At 43.1% G+C, this 21,388-nt stretch overlaps 1 protein-coding gene across 1 annotated transcript in view; it reads left to right on the forward strand.

Annotated features, from left to right (window-relative positions):
• Positions 1 to 5,295: 5,295 nt before the first annotated feature.
• Positions 5,296 to 21,388, forward strand: part of CYP7B1 (cytochrome P450 family 7 subfamily B member 1) — a 130,174-nt gene continuing 114,081 nt past the window's right edge. Inside the window, exon 1 of the mRNA XM_074898899.1 lies at positions 5,296 to 5,488. Coding sequence (XP_074755000.1) covers positions 5,394 to 5,488 — 95 coding nt within the window. The 5' untranslated portion in view covers positions 5,296 to 5,393. The remainder of the gene's footprint in view (positions 5,489 to 21,388) is intronic.

Raw genomic sequence — 21,388 nt, forward strand, 5'->3', positions numbered from 1 at the left:
GGCAAATCAGGCCCAAGCTCTCAAATTGAGCCTGCAGAAAATGAGGAACAATCAGATAACTAGCCCATGAGTGCTATGATGGTATGCGACTTACCATAGAAAGGGATGGAATATAACTCTCAAGGAGAGTCTTCAGTTAACTTACCCAGGACAGGCACTGCTCTTGCAGTCACCTCCTTGATTCACCAAGTTTTCAGCTACAACAAGAAAGAAACAGGTGCTCTCCACCCTCTGTATCTACATAATCTAGATGTATCTGTAAAGTTCATTCCTAAATTACTTTCTTATAGATATGTGTATATATTAAAATTTTCTTATTAAAAAGTCAGAGTGAAAATGTGAAAATTCTCCCACATGGCATCATACTAACATTTCTTTGAGTATCACCATGGCTGAAAACCTTCACGCTGTAGCACAGCTCCCTTTTATTTAACTCCCAGAATAGGATGTGTCATTTTCCCATAGTCCACATCTTAGATTGCCAGCCCATTTCCTTGCACAAGTTAATGACTGTATGGCTTCAGGATGAGTCGAATCAATGGCTTATCTGGTGGCATGATATTCCTTCTTCTTGTTCGGTGAGTGAATTTTCTGACAGATTAGAAAGTAACCAGTTCTCACTTTGACCACATGACTGTTAGCTATAACAGAAAGGAAATGACAGGATTGCATGACTTGGGGCACAGAAAGCAGTAAGGAGAAACGTGACCATGTCTTCTGAGGCTCTCTGCAGTTGTACTGTCTTAGACAAAGTAAAATTGAAGCCAGGAGAATGTTGGTCCCTTCTTCTCTTGATCCTCTTGCCCATCATTTTTATGCTTTCCCAGTGTCAATTTTTGACCCAAATTCCTTTCTTTTTTCTCACTGAGACCCAGCCTGCAAACTGTAGGAACCACGTCAGTGGTTTTGACCTCAGTACTCTTGACTTTTCCTCTCCCATACTGTCATTCCCACTCATTTCCAGTTCCACCTCTCTTCATGGCTTTCACCTTTGTGTCATATTACAATTCCACATCTTAGTCTCTACACTGAGGCGGTGTCAATTCTGTCACAATCCTCCTCAAAATCTTTCCTATTTTTACTCTTCTTTCCTTGGGTTCCCAGATTCCATCTTGCTCATTCATCTCCAGTTTTCACTCATCTGTTGCTCATCCTCTTTTCTATTTCCCTCCCTGGCACCCATACATAATCTCTTTGCCTATTCAGTTCCCCATCTCCACCAGTCAACCCCATCATCCCTGCCCCTTTAGATCTCTCTGCTTCTTTTTTTCCCCTGACACGATACAAGTCCATGTGTTGGTGCAAGTAACAGGTATGTGTTGGGCATGTCAGTCAACGTGATAGTGGGAAGTGGGACTACAACATCTGAAGTGCAGGGACAGATGAGTGGAACTTCTCACCCCTCTCACATGGGGACTTTTTAGAGCTCAGGCCAAGCAGCTGTGATTGACACAGGAGGTCACGGGAGAGAGGCTGCAGCGCTGTGCTACAAAAGCATTAAATGCAGATTGATCTGTTCTCAAAGGAGAGAACACAAAGTGAGAATCAGATTTATTAGTGTTAAATCTAGTGAGTGAGATTTGGGAGGTCTGTAGCATTTTTTCCTACACTTAAATCACTGCACTTCCCTTTGCCTGTATTCCAGCAGGAAGGGAGACAGGGAGCAGTGAACAAAAAGGCTTTTAGTTTCATTGCCCTGAATTCAGCCTGATCTCTATTAGCTCAGAACTTCACTTCCAGAGAAAACAGCTGCTGAGCTGAGAGCTGGAAGCAGACCCAGTTCCAGTGGCATCTTCACGGAATTAAGCTCCAAAGGTCCAGCGGGTCACCAGAGTATACAAAACCTCTCTTCTTGTGGGGTTTATAACCTAAATAAATTTGAACAGAATGTCTTTGACACAGAGGTTAATTTGTTGACCCCATTTCAAAGTCTGAAGCCACTGCCATTTTTCAAAATCAATAAAAATATTAGCACAGGCATTTTTCCTTATCATTGTTCACGAAAATACATAGACTGTTTTGGCTGAAATACTTCATGCCCATTTAAACTGAAGGCAAGAATGGACTTGCAGTATTGCAACTGCAACAGTTACTGCAGAGCAAAGCTAAAAGTGGTTTGAAAATAGCCTTAAAATGAGTAGTGCTGGGCAACCAGAAAAACAAGGCTTGTTCCTGCTGTCGCTTATAACACATATCTCACTGGTGTTTCAGCAGTGAAGAATCTGCTCTTGTCTAAGTCTAGGAGTTTAAATCCTTGTGCACATGAAAGCTACCCAGTAGAACAGGCATTTGTCCATGTGCTGCATATAGCAAAATCACACTGTGATGTGTAACATACAGTACAGATTGCAGTATATACTGTTCGAAGTTTATTTTGAGTCTTCTGCATTTTCATAAGACAAAAAAATATGATCTATATCATCTTACAACATTGGCAGTATGAAACATACACACAGTATGCATTTTGAACTGTAGCATATGTACAGAATGTTCACAATTTAAACAGGAGAAATGTAACTGAGCATCTATCTATCTATCTATCTATCTATCTATCTATCTATCTATCTATCTATCTATCTAGGTTTACTACTGTGGTATTAGGAACCTCTCTGAAATCTTTGGTGTCTTCCAACTGAAAAGCCCTCCAGACTTATGTTATGAATTCTCCATCCCTCCTCCCCCGACCCAGTATACATATCTGCAAATGCGTTCACCTCTCTCCAGCCTGCAGTTGTTTCTAGCAGCTTTCTAAGCATACAAACTGCACTTGAAGAAATTTGCCAAAGAGCCAATACTACTGTCATGGAACATCAGCAATTAAACCCCACCAGTAAGGATAAAACTAGACACAGTTTTATCCATCTGGAGAATAATGTTATCTTTTCCAAAATACAAGAGCATTTGCATTCTTTCTCCTCACTTATGACCATGCTTCAGCGAGAGCTCCATAAAGATCTCATGGTAGCTTGAAACTCAAAATCCCTCCAGTTCTTAAGAGTAATTTTTCAACATGAGACCATATCACTATAAGACTGGGCTTGCACCTCCCAAAAATTAAATAAATTTCCTCTTCTCTACTACAGCTATGTTAAAGGACACTGTACAGCCTCACCTTCTTCCCCCAGTTAGTTGAGGTGCCAATATGTACAGATACATCTATTATACTTTTAACTGTGTATGTTATGTGCAAATACCATCCAGCTGCATCTGCATTGAGGGAGTTCATACTATATATAAGACACCAAACTTCAACAGGTTTGGGCTTCTAACTCTGTGAGATTCCTTTACTAGTTGAAGAGAAAATAATCCATCCTCTTAAACTTTTAAAGGGTTGACACAGAAGAGTACCTAGCACTCTTACAGTACTTAGGACCTTTCAGGTTGTGTTCCCTGTATTTTAAAATAACAGTCTTGCTAATGGTGTGGTGGGTTTTGGTGTGTGGTGGTGTGTTTTTTCATCTGCAATTGGTCTGGGACAGTAACTTCAATACAAACAGCGCAAATTAAAAATGTCGTTGTAACTTTCTTCACGTCCTCTGCCAGAATCACAGTGATCTTCTGAAGGTTTTGATATTTCGAATAGGGATAAGGGATTGATTACTCTAGCTGCCATAGCTATTTAATTGTATATGAACACTTCTCAATATACTGAAGTGAAACACTAAATTGTCACAGCAGAGGTCACTTGTAAAATGAGTAATATTTTACACTGTGTAATGTCTTACACTGCAATGCTAAATTAATGTTAAAATTCTAAATTACTATTTTCCCAAGAATTAACAGGATTAGTCTCTAAGAAGCCCCTTGGGATTCCCAAGCTGGGGATTTCAGATACAGTTCCCTTCAAAAAATTCTACAGAGTTATGAGTAAAACGTTAGTTTCTCTTACAGTTTCCCTCTGTGCATTGTATTGCACAATAAGGGTGTCTGGTTTTTTGATCTCAGGAGGGACAGCTGATGTTTTTAAGCAGCAGTGACCAGATTCTGAGACACGTTTATGTGAGACGCATTAATTAGATTTTCTCTGATTTATACAGTGACATTTTTAAGTATGTCACTGAAATTAACAGGAACTTTTGAGGAAGAAGACACACAGCACTGCCAACTGCAAACCCTCTGATGTGAGTCAGGCCTCTAAAACTTATGAAATCTGCTAAAGTCAGGAAGGTTTTTTAGCTAAGTGCTAAGATACATTTGGATTGCTGCAATTCAGGCAAAACTTACCACGGGGCAATTCAGAAAACTGAGCGTTGTACAGCTTGTTTCCAAGATGAAAGCAATGCAGAAACCACCAAATATTGTGAAATACAGACTTTGTAATACTACATACAGCTGAGAATGAGTAAGGTACGTGAACTTGTCTGTCAGCATTCAACAAAGACGTAATTCCCGAAACTGGAGCATCTTACTTTGTCTTTCAGTGTGAATTTGTGTTAGATGGTATCTTGCAGCAGTTTCTGATTGTACCTTGTACCAAATGGCAGCAGAGGTACATAAGGTACTGCCGCCGCCCTGGTATTTTGTTACCCCCTGGCCCTGACACGCTGTACCAAACTCTCTGGACCTCTGTCCCTCTCCAACCCAACCCGCTTCCTCAAGCTGGGGATCTCCCCGTTGCCTCAGGTTTTGGTTTCTCACCTCTTCCCCTCTATAACACGCCAGAGGGGCTGGCATGGGAGGGGATGACAGAGAGGACTGGACCCCGCTTCTTCTCTCACAGCACAACGTCAAGAGCTGACCTTCGCTATTCGTATCTTGTTTATCCTACCTCAGGTTAAGTTTTATAAAGCTCTGTGTGTGTGTGTGTGTTGTGTCGTCTTGGTTTTGAAGCAGGAGACACACATCAGGTGTTTGTACCAAAGCCGAGCGGAGGTCAGAGGGCTGCCAGAGCCGCTACCCGCCCAAGCCTGGCACCGTTTGCCCTGGGGACACGCCACCGCCGCTCCTCCACCCGAGGCCGGGTCTGGGGGCGCACCGAGCCCCTCCCGGGGTGCGGGGAAGGCCGAAGGGGCTGGGAGGGAAGGGGCCGCTTTCCGGGGCGGTGGGATGACGCCGGGACCCCCCGCCCCCAACCTCCGTGCCGGGACCTTTCCGCCGGGCCGGAGTCCTTCCCGGCAAGCCGGAGTCCGGGGCTTCCCCGCCGCCGCCGGGAGGCCGCGGGGGCGGGCGGGCGCGACCCTCCCCGCGCCGGGCGCTCCCCGGGGAGGAGCCGGCCGGGTCGCACCGGGCCCGCTCGCCAAGTCCGGCTCCGAGCAGCCAAACCCAGCCCCCTGGGCTCGGGGTGGGCGGGGGAGGGCCGGCCGGCCGGGCGCCTCTCCTGCGAGGGAGCGGGAGGACGTGCGAAACTTTGCTCCTCCGGCGGCGGCGAGGTACCGGCGGCCGCCGAGGCGACCATGGGCCCCGACGCGCTGCAGCTCGGCACCTACGGCGGGGCGGCCGCCGCCGCCCTGCTCCTCTGGGCCGTGTGCCTGCTCTGCAGGAGGAAAAGGTACCGGGGCGGCGGGGACGGCGGCGCTGGGGGCGGCCGCCGCATTCCTGCACGGCCGCGCCGGGGGAGCGGGGCTGCGGGGCGGGCGCCGCGTCGCGCCGCGCATTGGGCCGCGCTTCCCTCCGCCCGCCCCTCCGCGCCGGGAAGCCCTATCAGCGCCCGCCGCCGCCGCGGCGGGGCCTCGGGGGATGGCGGCCCGCGGGCCCCGGGGCGAGCGTGGGGGCGCTGGCGGGGCCCCGGAGCGGCCGCGGCTCGGCGGGGCTGCGGCGCCGCGGCCGGGGGCGAGGGGGAGACGGCGGCGGCGGCTCCTCCGCGGTGGCCGGCGGGAGAGAGTGTGGGGGCCCGCCGCTCGCACGTGGGTGCTCGGCGCGCCCGGGGAGGCTGGTCTCGCCTTTCGTGGGTGCGTGGAAATCCGTGCTCCAAAACAAGGGGTGCGCGACGCCCGTGGCCTGGCCCCGGGCAGTTTGGCCCGACCTTTAGTTTTGCTCCAAACCTCAGTATCGCCTGTGCGCCGATATGGAGCAAAAAAGACCCAGCGCAGCACTTGAGAACCTTCCGGTGGAGTCCGAGGTGCGCAGACCTTATCTGCTGAGCCAGGGTGGACAAGCGCTGCTGCTGGGCTGCAGCATCGGCCCTCCGCTGCCGCTTCTCTGCGTGATGAGCAGCTGACAGCAGTATTACCCCTAGGACTCGGGTCATGGGCATCTCGGTGACTTTTGTCAGCGTCTAACACGGTGTTGCCTTTAGTGTCTTTCAACTGCACGGTTTAAAGCTTCACAGAACGGACACTCGTATTTTGGAACACTTCAGTAGAAGTTGCAGGTTTTGGGGGGAATGAAGTGTTGTCTGGAACTGTTCTTTTTGAATATGCTAACCTTTCCCGGGTGTTTTTCACGTGTCTTGCCAATACTTGATGCTCTTCAGGGCTTGTTTCGCAGCTGATGAATAAATACGTGTAAAGGCTCAGTGGAGGAGGAGTGAAGAAGGGGAAGGATTCACTGTATTAGTTTGTTTTGTTTTGTTTTTTTTTTTTAATCACATAACGAAATGCATAGCGTTAAATTTAATTCTAAATAGTAAACAGTTACTTTTCCTAATCATTAAAAGTTATTTCTACATGGTGTAGACATACAAATGCAAAAAAGAAACTGCACTACTAGCCTCCAGAAAAGTCAGAAAGACAAGTCTGGCAGTTTTTAGACCAGTAACCTTAACTTTGGGGCCATGTATGTAATAAATCAAATAACAGAGAAAAACAGTGAAAATTCTTGTTTTGATCCCAGAAGGCATCTATCTGGTCATGAATGTAAACAGAAATGGATTATTTCCATGATGTCTGTTCTGCAAGCATTATTAATGTGATTTGAGTTAGCCCAATCCATCCCTTAAGTGGAAGACATCCATTCCAATGTTTGAGTGGGGTCATCCCATAAGACAAACTACTTGACATGATAGCTTAGATGCGCCTTCATGTTTCAGCTCAGTGTACCGAATGGATAGCTGATGCTCAAGTGGCCACTCTTACTCCTCACTGTTGCTTATGTGAACCCCTGTGAGCTTGGTTCTGGGAGCTAAACCAACAAAAAGCTATTTATGTTTTTTTGATAGATTTAGTCTCCTGCAAGTTTAGGTCCCTAAAGGAGGTCAGTACAGAAAACAAAAAGGGAGCCGTGAGAACATGGTCAGGCCAAACAGGATTAGGTGCTACTTTAGGGCTAGAATGCTGTTATACTGGCTCAGTCATATTATAAAATTGTGCCTGTCATCAGTAAAGATTCCAGTAGAATTGTAAAAGACTGAATTGTTGAAAATGGAAACAAGCAAAGCTCTTGCTTCTACAGTTTTCAGCCAAATGTGAGTGGTAGGGAAAAAGGATCAGAGAACCCATTTCGAGTTATTTTCATAACCCTTGTGGCTGTAGACTTTAAGTCAGCTCTTAAAAGTCTGTAGCAAAATTGTTTGGACATTTGTGCCACAGCAGAATGATATTATACAGGAGGCCTTAGCAAGAAAGCATACTGTCCTGCCCCAAAACCCAAATGCTGCTTGTTTAATAGATTACTTCTTTAAATGCTGTGCTGTTTCTCAAAGAAGTGTACTCAGCGTGCATGCAAGCAACTAGAAATAAAAAGTGGAAAACCCCATCAACTTCAGTGTAGTACTGCCCTGAGCATAAGGTGCTGGTGTTGAAATGATACCCTGCTCCAGTAAAATATGGAATTAATTACTTTTTTTAGCATAAAGGAAAAAATATTTGTGCATGATCTTGAGAGATGCCTGGCAGCAGCCTGGCTGCCTTCAGCAGCCATTTCTGATCTGCAGGAAGAAAAGCTGTCCTAAGGGTGCAGTGGATTAAAAAATGGGTGTAAGATTTAGTTCATTCTCCTCAGATTTGGTGCAAGTTTGTGACCTCCCCTTGCTTATCTGACCGTTACCTGTTTATCCATGCCCATGTGTCAGATTTCTTGTTTCCCTTTCTTTTATTTGAAGCTAACAATCCCAGCAGCAGGCAGGGCTACACCCCCTCAGGAATCCACAAAAAACGTTTGGGAACCTGTTGACCTAGGGGCTGTTGGCCAGTTATTGCATGAATAAATACGGAGGTCAAGCAGTACTCCTGCTCATGGATCATACCCATTTGGATGGAAATGCAAACGATTCTGGTTTCATAGAGATTACCTGTGTGAGAAAAAAATGTTGCTACTTCACCTGTGCCTGTTTTTTTGTAGAAATTAGTATGTTGCCCTAATGTTGTTGTATGTTGTTATGCTTGTACCAGGGTGCAAACTGTATGAGGGGATTGTTGTATTTAAGGTACCAGGATAAACGTACCAGAATAATCAAATTTAACATCTTAACACAGTCACGCATGGGTTCCATCAGGATAGCAACAGTACTCAAAATTGTGTATATATAAATGAAGAGTTTAAGTAAGTAAATATATGCCAGTAGGTGCTAACTTGCACTTCAGAGTTCAGCAAGTTTCTTTTGCCAGATGATGCCTCAGTGCTGCTCAGCTGAGGCAAAGCACAACCACTGATGTGGCTCTGGTGTGGTCATGAGTCCGGGAGTGTAACAAGGGGTTGTACATCCCAGAGAACAAAACTCTCCAAATCCTTCCCTGATGTTTCTTAGGCAGATGTTGCAGGATTTCACCTTTCTTGGTGTGAGGTGCTTCTGCTTCCTTTCCTCTCAGGCAGAGTGCTTATTACTGGGGGAAAAATCTTGTCAGGAGAGGTGTTGTATTGGCTTAATCTGCCATTCCATTTTTCTGTAGAGCAGTTGGTGTAATCTGGCACTATGAGATTTCAGGGTGAGTTCAGTACAGGCTTTCTTATTAAAGTATTTAGATCTACTCTTTGGAGACAGCAAAGAAAGGAAGAGGAATTTCCCTTTGTATAAATGTTTATCATTTGAGTGCTGGTGGCAGTAATAACACAAAGGAAACTAATTGGAGTCTTTGCCAGGTTTCGTATCACAGATGGTGAAGAAACAGAAGTAGAACAAAAGTTTCCTTAATCACAGAAAATTTTATTTTGCGTTAAACTTCAGTGTCAAATGAGACTCAGTGCCTTCTGCATGCTACAGAAAGATCCCCCTCTTACTGGTAAATGAAGAAAAGCCTATCTATCTAGGCTGTTTGCTGGGGAATATATTTTCTCCAGAGAGCTTCCTTTGTGCCGCCTCACAAAAGTGTTTCTGCTATGGCAAAACCTGATGATTTGAAGATTGTACAGATTATTCTCTTTTGTCTTCATAAAATGTTCACATCAGCCCCAGCTTTATTTGATTTGTTTGTTTGTTTTTCCAACTGTTTTTCCACTATCTGTGCACAGTCTCATGGAGCAGGAGATGAAGCAATATGTGAAGCCAACTCCTGCACGTCTTCCATCAGTAATGCCGCCCACATCAGGGAAGGGCCCTCAAGATCAACAGGGGCTGGCTCTGAGTGACTTTTGTAGATGTGGTACTATTTCACTTTTTTCTGGTTCAAATTGATGCTTATTTTTGGCTGCTAGTGTTTATTGCATGTCCATGACTGAAAATGATCCCAAATCGTAACCAGCAGTTTGGGGGCAAGGCTGGGATACTCTCTGCCTCCCTCCTTGTGGGGTAGACGCTGCAAATTAACAGGAAGAGGCTCAGTCTGACCACAAATTAAAACCACTGGTTTTGAGGAAGGGAACAGTGGAGAGAAATGGAACAAGGATTATTGCGTCTGTATTTATCCACTGAATTTGGATCATGCTGTCCTGAGTTTTGCATCACAAAATTTGTCAGATAAAGAAGTACAGACTCAACCTGGAAATACTCATGAGAGGTTTATGCTTGGAAAGTTAACACACATGCTACATGAGCTACACCAATGAAGAGGTTTGTAAAAATTATTCCCTCTGCAACTCTATAGGTTCATGAGGTTGGTATTTCAGTTGTTATGAACGGGCTTCACAGTAAAGATTGCTTGCGAGAAATGATACAATATACAGCACATGTAACCTGTGTGGGTTTTACTGTACAGCAGTATAGGAATTCCCATGCTGGGCTAGACAAGGCATGTACGCTCTAATATATTATTTCTGACCTGTTTCTAATGTGTCAGAACATAGTATAAAAAACCATTAAGGAATATGATTGTAGGTTAAAGTCAACATAGGAAGAATTACTTGATAAATTTCTCAGGAAGGATTTTGCTGTGGCCTCAGTTACGGATATAAAGCCTTGTTGGAGCAAAGTGTCTTTCATTTTTCTCTTTAATCCTCTAAAATACCTCCAGTCTATACAATCACATTCATCTGAGATACTCTTCCAAAAAATTGCTCTCTTGAACCCAGATAGATATTGTTGAGAAGAATATAGATTTTGTCTTTGCCTTCAAGAACATCTTATCCTTCTCAGTGACAAGCTGTGAGCTTGCTAACAGCTCTCTTACCAAGCGAATTGTAGTTCACAAGATGTCATCAGCCTGTCTTTTTTACCACTTCTGCTAATTTAGGCAATATGTTAAGGTAGTTTTCTGTTGGTGGAAACATCAGGAAGGACAGATAGAAGGATACAGAAAAATCTAGCCTCTCCCTTCTTACCTTGACTTTCTACAGAGGCCTTTTTCTCCATCCGTTTCGTTGAAGTTCTAGGGAGTGCATGCGTTTTCATTACCTCCTTTTGTTTAATGTCATTGTCCACTCTTACTCCACTCTGAAAAGATTAGGACTGAAGACTGAAAGTGTTTAAGGCAGAAAAGTAACAGTTCTGTTTCTTAAGTGGCCTTAAAAAACCCTTCTTTCTCACCATCACACTTGGGTTTTCTGTCAACTGTTCACTGCTGTGCCAAGATGTGGTGGAAGCTTATTTCCCTGCTTGCTTCTTCTGGCAAGAGCTTAGTGAAGGTCGAATAAAACAAAGTAAGCAAAACCATAGCTTTCTCAAGATGTACAAGACTCAGTTCACTGGCTTTTGGGTTCTCTTGCAGCACTAATAGACCTGGAGAGCCATTACATTGTGGGTCTTGCATGACAGTGTGTCTCAAGACAAGTTTTTCTTCTATTTTTCTTTAGTGCTGCTTCTCATCCTTCTGATATGTAGTCTGGGTATCACGTACATCTTGGGTTCTGCTCCTTACCAAGGCTTTGAAGGTGGCACTGAGGATGACACCTCTTTTAGCGGATAATGAACTTTTCCAACAATCTATGATTTACAGTATTCTTTGCTTAAGGTACACTGCCACCTAGCAACAGTTTCCCTTCCCTCCCAGTTTTCTTGACCTACTTTTTGTCCAGGGTTGTTCAGCTTTAGTTTATACCTGGTCTGGTCTTGGATCCAGAACCCACCAGTAGATGCCATCTGGTAAATGTATGTGTCTGTGTGGTGGAGATATTTTTAGTGGCACTAAGAACTGCTAGCTTCAGGTTTCTCACTAAAATACAATAGTTTTAATTTTTAGAGTGTTTTTTCCTTCCAATGTTTTTGTGAAAAATGCCTGTAATTTATTTTTTTTTCCTTGAAGTGCTTGGTTTTGCTTTTTTTTTTTTTTTCATTAGTCTTTGGAGGAAATAAAATCAAAGGGTGAGAATTAAAGGGAATTGCTTTCAGCTCTTTTTATGATTCCAGTGCAACATGAAGCATGGAGCATCCATCTAGAGCACTATACACAAATGCACATAGCTTACAGAGAGTACTGAACAGTTAGTAACCCTTTTGCTCCTCCTCCAAGTTGATAGTCCTAAAGGTAGGAACGAGGAAAACCCAAGCAAATACAGAGTGCTTCAGAAATGAGATTCAAGCTTACTACTATATTTAGAGGAGGAAAGCACACCAGTTGTCAAATCTGAGCTGAAATGCTACATATAAAGGCTGGTGTGAAGGAAGACACAAAGGGGAAGATCTTAATCTTGGTATCCTCTTAGATACTTCTCCTTTAAGCATGATGATACAGGTTGCCACCTAATGTGTTTTAATCGTTGGTGGTGTAACTAGAGATCAACTTCATCAGGCGACTGCAGAACAGACTGGAGTCCCGACCCACAGTTACCTGGGCCTCTGACTGCCCCAGTGAGGAGTGACTTCTGTGGGATGCAGGGACTTGGATGCTTCCCAAGCTTGCAGTCTTGCCTGGGGACTCTGCCTCAGTTCCCCTACTGTAAATTGGAGGTCAATGTGGCCTCCTCTTGTTTTACGGATAATGCAGCCAAATTCTTCACAGGGCACGCTCATAGTTGCCAGAGAAGATGAAAAGAATTCTTCCATGGTATAACCACTCAACATGTGCTGAGGAACTGTTGCCTGCCCATTCCCTTTCTCCTCTGTGCTGAAGTACAAGATCTAGTTACTGTTTTAAGCCAGAAATGCCACATTTTATTGCAATATTCAGCTAAGCTGTTGGATCATGTCAGCCACTTCAGTGTTTTGCTCAGTTATGAGAATTACAGCCCCATGTAAAATTGTTTGGGATTTTTTCAGTCAAGTATTTTGATTAAGAAATTGGGCAGAGCTTGTTTTCGTATAGTAATATAACTGTTCTCAGTACTCCATGTAGTCACTTGTTTAACTTAGTGCATAGTAATGCCAGGGAGTGGGGGAAATACAGAAGTTAAAAGAAACAGCATAAGTGCAATGTTAATACACTATATGAAGTTAAGGAAAATCTCACAGTTAAGTTGGCAGTCTTTTTCTCTTTTATCCAAGTTTTATAGAGCTACTTGGTAGTGGAGCCAGGGTTGGAACTCATTCTCCTGACTTCCAGTTTTGTGCTGTAACTTGCTGCCTTTCCTTTCCAACACACTTACCATATATGACATTATAGCTGTCTGGTAAACTTACTTTTTCAACCATGAGGCAGATTTTGAATTCTGATTTAAAACTTCAGTAGTGTTCCTTTTCTTTCCCCACCATTTACTGATCCTTCTACAAGATGCGTGTAGGTTTTTAGGCTAATATCCATTTGCACGCCGTCTGGGAGAATTTTGGCTGACTGAGAGTCCCATAAAACAAAAGTTTCCTCTTTACAAACCACATGGAGCTTGGCTGTAGATATTCAGTTCCTTTCTCCACAAACTGTTTTTAATGGTGCCAGATTCTTCTGTTTCTTCTCCTTGTTTGGCACATGTCAGGAAAAAAAATCTTGGCTCTCGTATAGAACATATCTTGTTTCCTCTTAACTGCTCGTACTTTCTATTCGTAATTCAAATCAGCAGAAAAATGCTATGGTTGTGCTTCTTGTGATTTAATCTTGTAGTTTCCTAAGCAATATTCTAATGTTCTTAAAAAAATAATGCTCTCTCATACTGTAGGCCTGGTGGTAGGAGGTTCTAGCTGAATGCAATGGATGTGTCCCTGTTGTTTTGGGAGAGTATTGCATGGTGTCCTGCTCAAGCCCTGTGAAGGCACATGACGGAAGAACAGACGAGCAAAATGAAGGTAACATGGGACATTAGAGGGGTGTCCTCTCCATCACATGGCTGTCACTTTCTGATGCTGCAGTGAAAACCTAGATTGCAACACTGCATGTTGCAGGCTCATGTCCATAGTGGGAATTTGAAAAAGCATCTCCTTCCTGGTCCATGAAATCCCACGGACCTGTCAGAGAGCCTGTGCATGTTCATCACAAGCTATTCGTATTGCTTGCTGACAGCCCCACTCTGCACCCTTGGAATTCTTGTTTGTATGACTCAGTCTGCTACTGATGGGTAAGACAGAGTGCAGCATTGCTGAGTGTGGTTCCATATCTGATTTCTTGTGGCTCCCCAGAAAAAGATGAGCAAATGGGTTACTGACCTGCTCTTCCTCACCCCAGTTCTTTGGTTCTTAGAAGACCTGTCTGCAGATTTTTCCTGAGTGGTCATTACAAATTTTTATGTCATTTGTCTCGCCTAAAAATACTGAAAAATATGTGAAATTTTTGAATGATACATTGAACAAATGATTATAGAAAATTGCCACATTTTCATTACATTTTTAAGACATGTAGTATTTAGAAAAAAATTATGGTCTCTTTTCAACACTCTGTGAGAATGCAGAAGTTTTGCAATTATTAGCTCTGACAGTAATTACTTTAAAAAAAGAAAAAACAAACAAACAAAAGGAACCTGTATATTCCTTAACATGAGAAACTACTACTCTTAAAGCACAGTAGACAGAATTGATGGAGAAATGGTGACTAAAATTAAGTTCCTGAGAAGTGAGTATTTCAGTCTTTTTGTACTCTTTCTTGCCCTTTGCATGCATGCCAGCAGAACCTTGGATTTGCCCCTTTGTCACAATGTAATACTGTAGTCTCTGAAGGCTTCAGAGAGATAAGTCTCCAACTTTCTAATAGGGCCCCAAGGAAAATCAAAGCATTTTCAGATACTCTCATTTAATCTGGTTAACAAAAGCAGGATGTTTATTGAAGGAAGGACAATTGCTGATATTTCCTCAGAGAGAATTTGAGTGACTTCCATTGCTGATCCACTCAACTGATGCTGCCATAGTGTTTGGTCGTCACTTCCCTATCGGGAAAGTACTGTTCCATGTTTTCCTCTTCAGTGCTGGCATGGTTTTTTAGGTTACAATAGCTACTCTTCAGAGATTCTGGTGTGTGATAGATCATAGCCATACTAATTTTCTCCAGCTGGATTATCAGCATGAGAAACTTTTGGAGTCACATTTGGGAAGTTTCTCTGAAAATATCTCTAATAGTGGATTGATGACAAAGTATAATTTTTTTATTTTAGTTGTTCAGGAGTTGATCTGTGATATTTACTCACCTCAGACCTATTCTTCATTAAGACAAAAAGAACCTCCCTGGAAGATTTACTTTTGTTTCGATAGGTTAACTGTTTCCAGCGGACTTGGTGTTTCTTCCTTGTATCTTTTGAAAACTTCTGGGGTTTTTTTGGACGGGATTTAAAAAAATTTTTTCAAGTTTTTCAGATGTCTGGGTTAGTTTTCAGCATGATAACTGTTTTGCTTAAATAGCAAATTTCCAAACCCTACAGCTGAGGGTGAGGCATGTTGCCAGAGCCTGCACTGCAATGCTCCTGTGTGATTCCTGTTTAAAAAGGAGCAGCTGTGTAGCTGTATGAGAAGTGAAAATGTCTCTCGGTTCAGGAGTCATCCAAGAACCAATTGTAAAAGACGATTGAACCCTCAGAATTGATATTCAGTCAAAACAGGGAGGAAAAATTAAAGTACTGGGAGGGCAGGCTTGTACATGATGCTCTTTTTAATCCTAAATACATGCCTGAAAGATTCTCTTTCAACAGCAGTATAACTTAGATGTGTATATCTGATGATGAAATTAAGCTTATAGTGTATGACAGTACACAAAGGTGTTTGGACTTTTTGTAACAGTTGTCATCAGAGCATACGTGACTGATGGAGATTCGTTTCCAGGCCCTGGAACAAGTGAAACAAGCTGGATTCAGAGCCTGGACTCCTTCTGAGGACCAGATGAGGGAAATTTGAAGTTTGTGTCCTAGCAGCTTGCATGTAATATCCTTTAAAGCCAGGTTAAATTACTTGTGGCTGTTAAGGTGTGACACAGAATTGTTCACAGCAGGACTAGAGAGGTTCCCCATGTATGTCAGTGTTCAGTGGCTTGGGAAACAGCTGCTTGCGCAATGTCTTGTTTGTGGTTGAACAGACAGCTGAATTTCTGGCATTGCTGCTTTAAGATACAAAAATGATAATTAGGCTCCAAAGAAATCTTGCATATGTGAATGAGTCAGAATTATTTTTTTTCTGTAAGCTGTTTAGTTTCTTTCATCCTATATAGTGAAAATGCTGCTAGTTCCTACTTGATATTACCACATTATGAGTGAAGGGTTTTTTCATAACCTGTGGACTTCATCAGATAGAACCACATAAGCTATAATAAATTTAGAGCTTTAAAAACCTGTTGTTATGAAGACTTTAAAGTAAAACTCTGCATGCCACTCCTACTGGCTCTGCAGTGGTAAGAAGCTAAAATAAACAATGCTGAAATCTGTTGGGCTCAAAAGAAAGTTCAGGCTTCCTGGCTTTGTGATCATTTGCAGAAGCAGGACATACCTTTCTGGTTTGCCCTCAGGAACAGATGTGCAATAAAGCACGGTTGTTGTGACCCATCCAGTCTTATCTCCTCCGTAGTCTAGGCCATTGCAGTGTCTCCTATATCAGCTACATTAAATCATGCTTAAACACAACTGTGCTTGAAATATTGCATGAAAAGATGCCCTGCCTTTGTTGGGTTTTTTTCCTTTGAGTGATGAGTAGTCCAGTGCTTATCCCACAGGTTGTTCTTACTATTCTTCTTAGCTTTAGGAAAGGGGGGTGAATTCAGTCTCATTAGTGGTTGCGTATGTCCTTTTAAACATTGAGAAGATTTAATTAAAGTGGTGAAGGATAGCCTAAGATGGCATCCAGAACTAACAAATAAGGCCATCTCCTGTTCAAAGTACTGAATATTGCTGTTGCAAATAAATACCTGCTTAAAGGTGCAGGCAGTCTCGTCTGACATGTCTTTATTTGTGCCTCGATGGCAAGTTAGTATGGACTGAAGCAACATGCTGTCCATCCTTTCTCCCCATCCCATGAATATTTGGGTGGACCAATCATAGAATATCAGGTCAGAAGGGACCTTAAGAATCATCTGCTCCAAGCATTCTTGGCAAAATTATGGTCTAGACAAGATATCCCAGCACCCTGTTCATCTGAATCTTAACAGTGTCCAATGTTGGGGAATCCACCACTTCCCTGGGAAGGTTATTCCAGAGGTTGATTGTTCTCACTGTGAAAAATTTTCCTTGTGTCCAATACCAATCTCCCCAGGAGTAACTTGTACCCATTACCCCTCATCTTTTCCATGTGACTCCCTGTAAAAAGGGAGCCTGCATCTTTTTTGTAGCCAGCTTTTAAAAACTGGAACATAGTGATAAGGTCCTCCTTAAGCCTTCTTTCTTAAGCCAAACCCAATTCTCTCAGCCTTTCCTCATATGGCAGGCTTCCCAGTCCCTTGATCGTCTTTGTGGCCTGGACCCTCTCTAGCCTGTCCACATCTTTTTTGTATACTGGGGACCAAAACTGAACACAATATTCCAGGTGTGGCCTGACAAGTGCTGAGTAGAGTGAGATAATGACTTCTTTGTCTCTGCTGGTGATGCCCTTGTTGGTGTAACCCAGCATCCTGTTGGCTTTCTTTGCTGCTGCAGCACACTGTTCACTCATACTGAGGTCATTGTTCACCAGGACCCCCAGGTCCATTTCCACAGAGCTGCTGCCCAGCCAGGCAGATCCCAGTCTGTGCTGCACCCCTGGATTATGTTTTCCCAGGCCCTGTTGAACTTCATAAGGTTCTTGTTAGCCCACACTCCCAGCCTATCCAGGTCTTCTGCAGGGTAGCTCTCCCTTCCCGTGTCCGCTTCCCCACTCAGTTTGGTATCATCAACAAATTTCATCAGGGTACACTTGATCCCATCATCCAGATCACTTATGAAGTTATTAAACAGCACTGGGCCCAGTATCAATCTTTGGGGTACCCCACTTGTGACAGGTTGTCAGTTTGAAAAAGAGCTGTTTACCACCACCTTCTGGGTGCAGCCTGTCAGCCAGTTCCCCACCCACCGCACAGACCACTTGTCTAGACTGTAATGCATCAGTTTCTCTAGGAGGAGGCTGTGGGGATCTGTATCAAAAGCCTGGAGAAGTTCAGGTAGACAATGTCCACCGCTTGCCCCGCATCAACTGAGGAGGTTACTTTGTCATAGAAGGCGATCAGGTTTGTCAAGCAGGATTTGCCCTTGGTGAATCTGTGCTGCCTTTTCCCAATCACATGCTTCGTTTGACTTGTGATAGCCCCCAGGAGGTTTCATTCCATAACTTTCCCAGGGATTGCAGTAAGACTGGTGGGTCTGTAATGTCCTGGATCCTCCTTTAAGCCCTTCTTGTAGATGGGGGTGATGTGTACTGCTTGCTGCAGCTCTATAGTCTCTGCATTGCGTGCTTGTTTGCTTGGTTTGCAAAAAAGCAGAAGGGCAGCCAGTTGTTTTAACCAGGTCTATAAAAACCAGAGATTATTCAAATGGGACCAGAAGAACCAATGCTTCATTTTTTTGCTTCGACATTAAAAAAATCTTGTTTGTTTTGGCTTGCGCACTGTTTCAGTATATCTTGTTATTAATCATACCTCTGAGACTGATGTTTAGGACCAGGCGTAAGTGTGATCTTATGCCTCCAAATTGTGTTTCATCAGTTCCAGAGGCTCAAATGCACTACATACAGTGGAGGTGTGAGGGATAAACCAACTTAAACTGTAGTGATAAGGTTCATTTAATCAAAATGAAAGCCCAGGAAGATTTTTCTTGTAATTGTTTTCAGCACAAATATAATGTGCTGATTTGGAATGTCAGATGGTTTCTGTCATAAACCATATGAAAAAAACCCCAACACAGTATGCTTATAGTTGTAACTTTGTAGGTAATTGGTGGTAATAGGAACGTCCAATAGAGATATGGTTTTGATCCCTCAGTGATTGAAGACTTCATACCAGGCTCAGTTTTCAGTGAAAGACTGCAACGTTGAAGATGGAGGAATATGGAAATCCCTGTGTGTGCTGTGGTGATGGTGACTTCCAAAGTGAAGGCTTCCCTAGGATTCCCATGCATGCAGGACATCTGTATCCCCCATAGCTTTTCTCAGTGGGCAGGACCCAAGGCTCTACATGACAAAATCCCTGCTGTTACCGCCCATGACCATTTGTACCTCTGGTATCCTATTTAGTCCCAGGCACACTGATCAGACACAGCTACAGATTCAGCTGCTGTATCAGATGCTTCTTTATTCTTTTTGTGGCAAATATCAAATAATCTCCTTAAAGGCAGCAAGGTACTGGAAAGTCTTTCCTGCTCATGGCAGTCAGTTAATTTCTCGGGATTGTGGAAAGGACAGATCAGTTAATTGTCTGCCTAACTATGAATTTCACTGCAAGTCAGTACAGAATATGGACATCTCTTTCATTTTCCAAGGTTGGACTGGTCAAAGCAACCTCAGTAAACATGACTTTGCATGCTAAATTTCTCAAAACTGCTCTGTGTATGGAAAGCAACCAGCGCAGTTGGATTCTGTAATATAAATTAGGTCCTTGGGCTCTACTGCAATTCTGCTGATAATCATTATAACCTGACTGCAGAGTTTGGCTGGTGGGTAAAGCTAGATTTATGTCAGTAAAGGATAAAGTCTGTATTTATCAGTTTTTGCTCTTCTAGCAGGCCTGATATTTTGTATCATCCCTTCCGCTAGGTATTAGAGTGCTTTTTTTTCCTGATTTCTCAATTTGCTATTTTACTGTTCACAAAATTCACTGTGCTGTGTAGGAACTGTCCTCATGAATTCCCATTGCTCTGCTCAGGGGGTAAGCTAGGCTAATGAGACCCTTCTTTGTTTCATTTGAGTGAGTTTTGCTAATTGCTTTTATCACACTGGAACCTGTAAGGGGATTTCCATAGACAAAATGACAATAAAAAAATGAAGTGCTTTTGTTGGTAAGTCACCTGGCAATTCCACCTGGATCCTCAACATAGCTGTCAGCAGATGTGGGTGACTCTTTAACGTCCAAGTGCCTCTAATTGCCCTTTATTTCCCCTCTGTTGTCCTTGTGTGGGATTTATTTCTCAATTAATGGGATGAAACCCAAAAGCAGCTTGCAATGGAGTGCATCTCCAGTCAGCAGTAGGGAGAATGAAAGAGCAAATTAGGATGGTCAACATGCATTAGGAAAAGAAATTTCATCCTGCCTCCTGCCCTGTCCTGTGGTTGTGACTGATCTTTCCCTATCCCACTTCATTGTTGTACCACCGCTTCCTTACAGCTCAGCTCATGCCAGGATCCTGCCGCTTCTGCAGACCTAAGGGGCAGGAACTTTAATACTTTATCCTTCCCAAAGGCTCATGCTCCTCCAATTACCCATTTGTATCCATCTTCTTCCCCAAGTCTTGCTCAGTATACTGATCATCAACCCCAGGATTGGATCATTATTTTCAGAATGAGGTTAGTATTAGGTTTTATGAGCTTCCTAAGAAAATATGATTGAATGAATTTCAAGCCCAAAGAATGGGGCAGCTGTTCATCAAACATACCTAGGAGTGCGCAGCCCCCATAAGTCCCAGGTAGACCTGTGCTCTGGCTTTTGAAGAACCATTAAATTTGTAATTATTGATGTTTATGAATTTCACTACGTTTATGTTAAATCAAGAGATACTGGACTTTCTTTGTCTAGCTTGAAACTTTGCCTTTGAGCTACGCTGTAGTTCCTTCTTACATTTGACTTGGTCAAGAGTAGCTTGGAAGCTTCTTGCCTTTCCTGCAACACCTGCCTTCTGCAGGACTCCTTCACCCAGGGAAAGGATTAGAGCCATCACCATTCTCTTCATTTATATAATTCTGTCATTGCCCTGACACCAGCGTAATCTTCTTGACTGGCTGATCAAACTGATTTTCAGCAGTTTTAGACAGAGTAAAAAATTAGTACATTTAAGTCTTCCTTGATTTTTCTGACAGTTTCTCTGTCATTCTATCTAGCATTTTCTTTCTTTATCTCAAGTTTCTTTTGTTTTTTACTGTGCTTATCTTCCTCCCTATAAAATATCTTCTACAGCTGGTGTTTTCTAACCTATAGGCCTTTAATTCTCCTAATCTCATGTTAAAGCAGTTAACATGTGATAACAGACCCTTATCAGACTTTGTATTATTGACCTTTTGGCCTTACTGTAGACATTTGAGGTTTTCCAATAATTTCAGCAAGCCCAGGATTTTACTTTAGATACTTGCTCACAGCATAAAGCTTCTGTGGTGGCTGCATCTTTATCATATAGCCAAATGAAATAATCTCTTCTGTAAGTGGTGTCTGTAGATTTAGCATTTTTGTGGTACATAACACATCAGTAACAACTGAAATACTTTTGCAGTAAGAAAAACTGCTCAAAATCACAGAAAATCCTGCTGCTGTGGGCTTTTGAAAAGGGAACAGAGTTCTAGTTTGTGATCCTCGTTCTACGAAGAAAGATTTTGTTACAGAGGGAGGTTTAGGTTTTTACTTTGAACAGTAAAGGTGAAAATGCAGATGAAAATACACGGTAGTTAAGGGTGCTTTTGAGCACAGCCACAGTCACTGAATTTCTTAGTGACATTTTAAGCACCAAGATAGTTTTGCCAACCTGGCCACATGAGATGGTGTTGTGATTTGTCCCTCTTCTTACCAACCACCATAGCTGTGTCGCAGAAGCCCTCTGGCAGTAGCAGCAGTAGTAGTTGGGGGGAAGGTGTGATCGCTGTGGTAGCTTTTTCTGGTTGAGGAACCTGCTTAGTGTGTCTGTTCAAGGCATGTTTGCTCATATAGCATTTACTAATGAGTAGGGCAGCCCGGGCCATGCAAGAAGGAGCAGAAATCTCTCT

This window comes from Athene noctua, chromosome 2, assembly GCF_965140245.1.
Source record: "Athene noctua chromosome 2, bAthNoc1.hap1.1, whole genome shotgun sequence".
Classification (NCBI taxonomy): domain Eukaryota; kingdom Metazoa; phylum Chordata; class Aves; order Strigiformes; family Strigidae; genus Athene; species Athene noctua.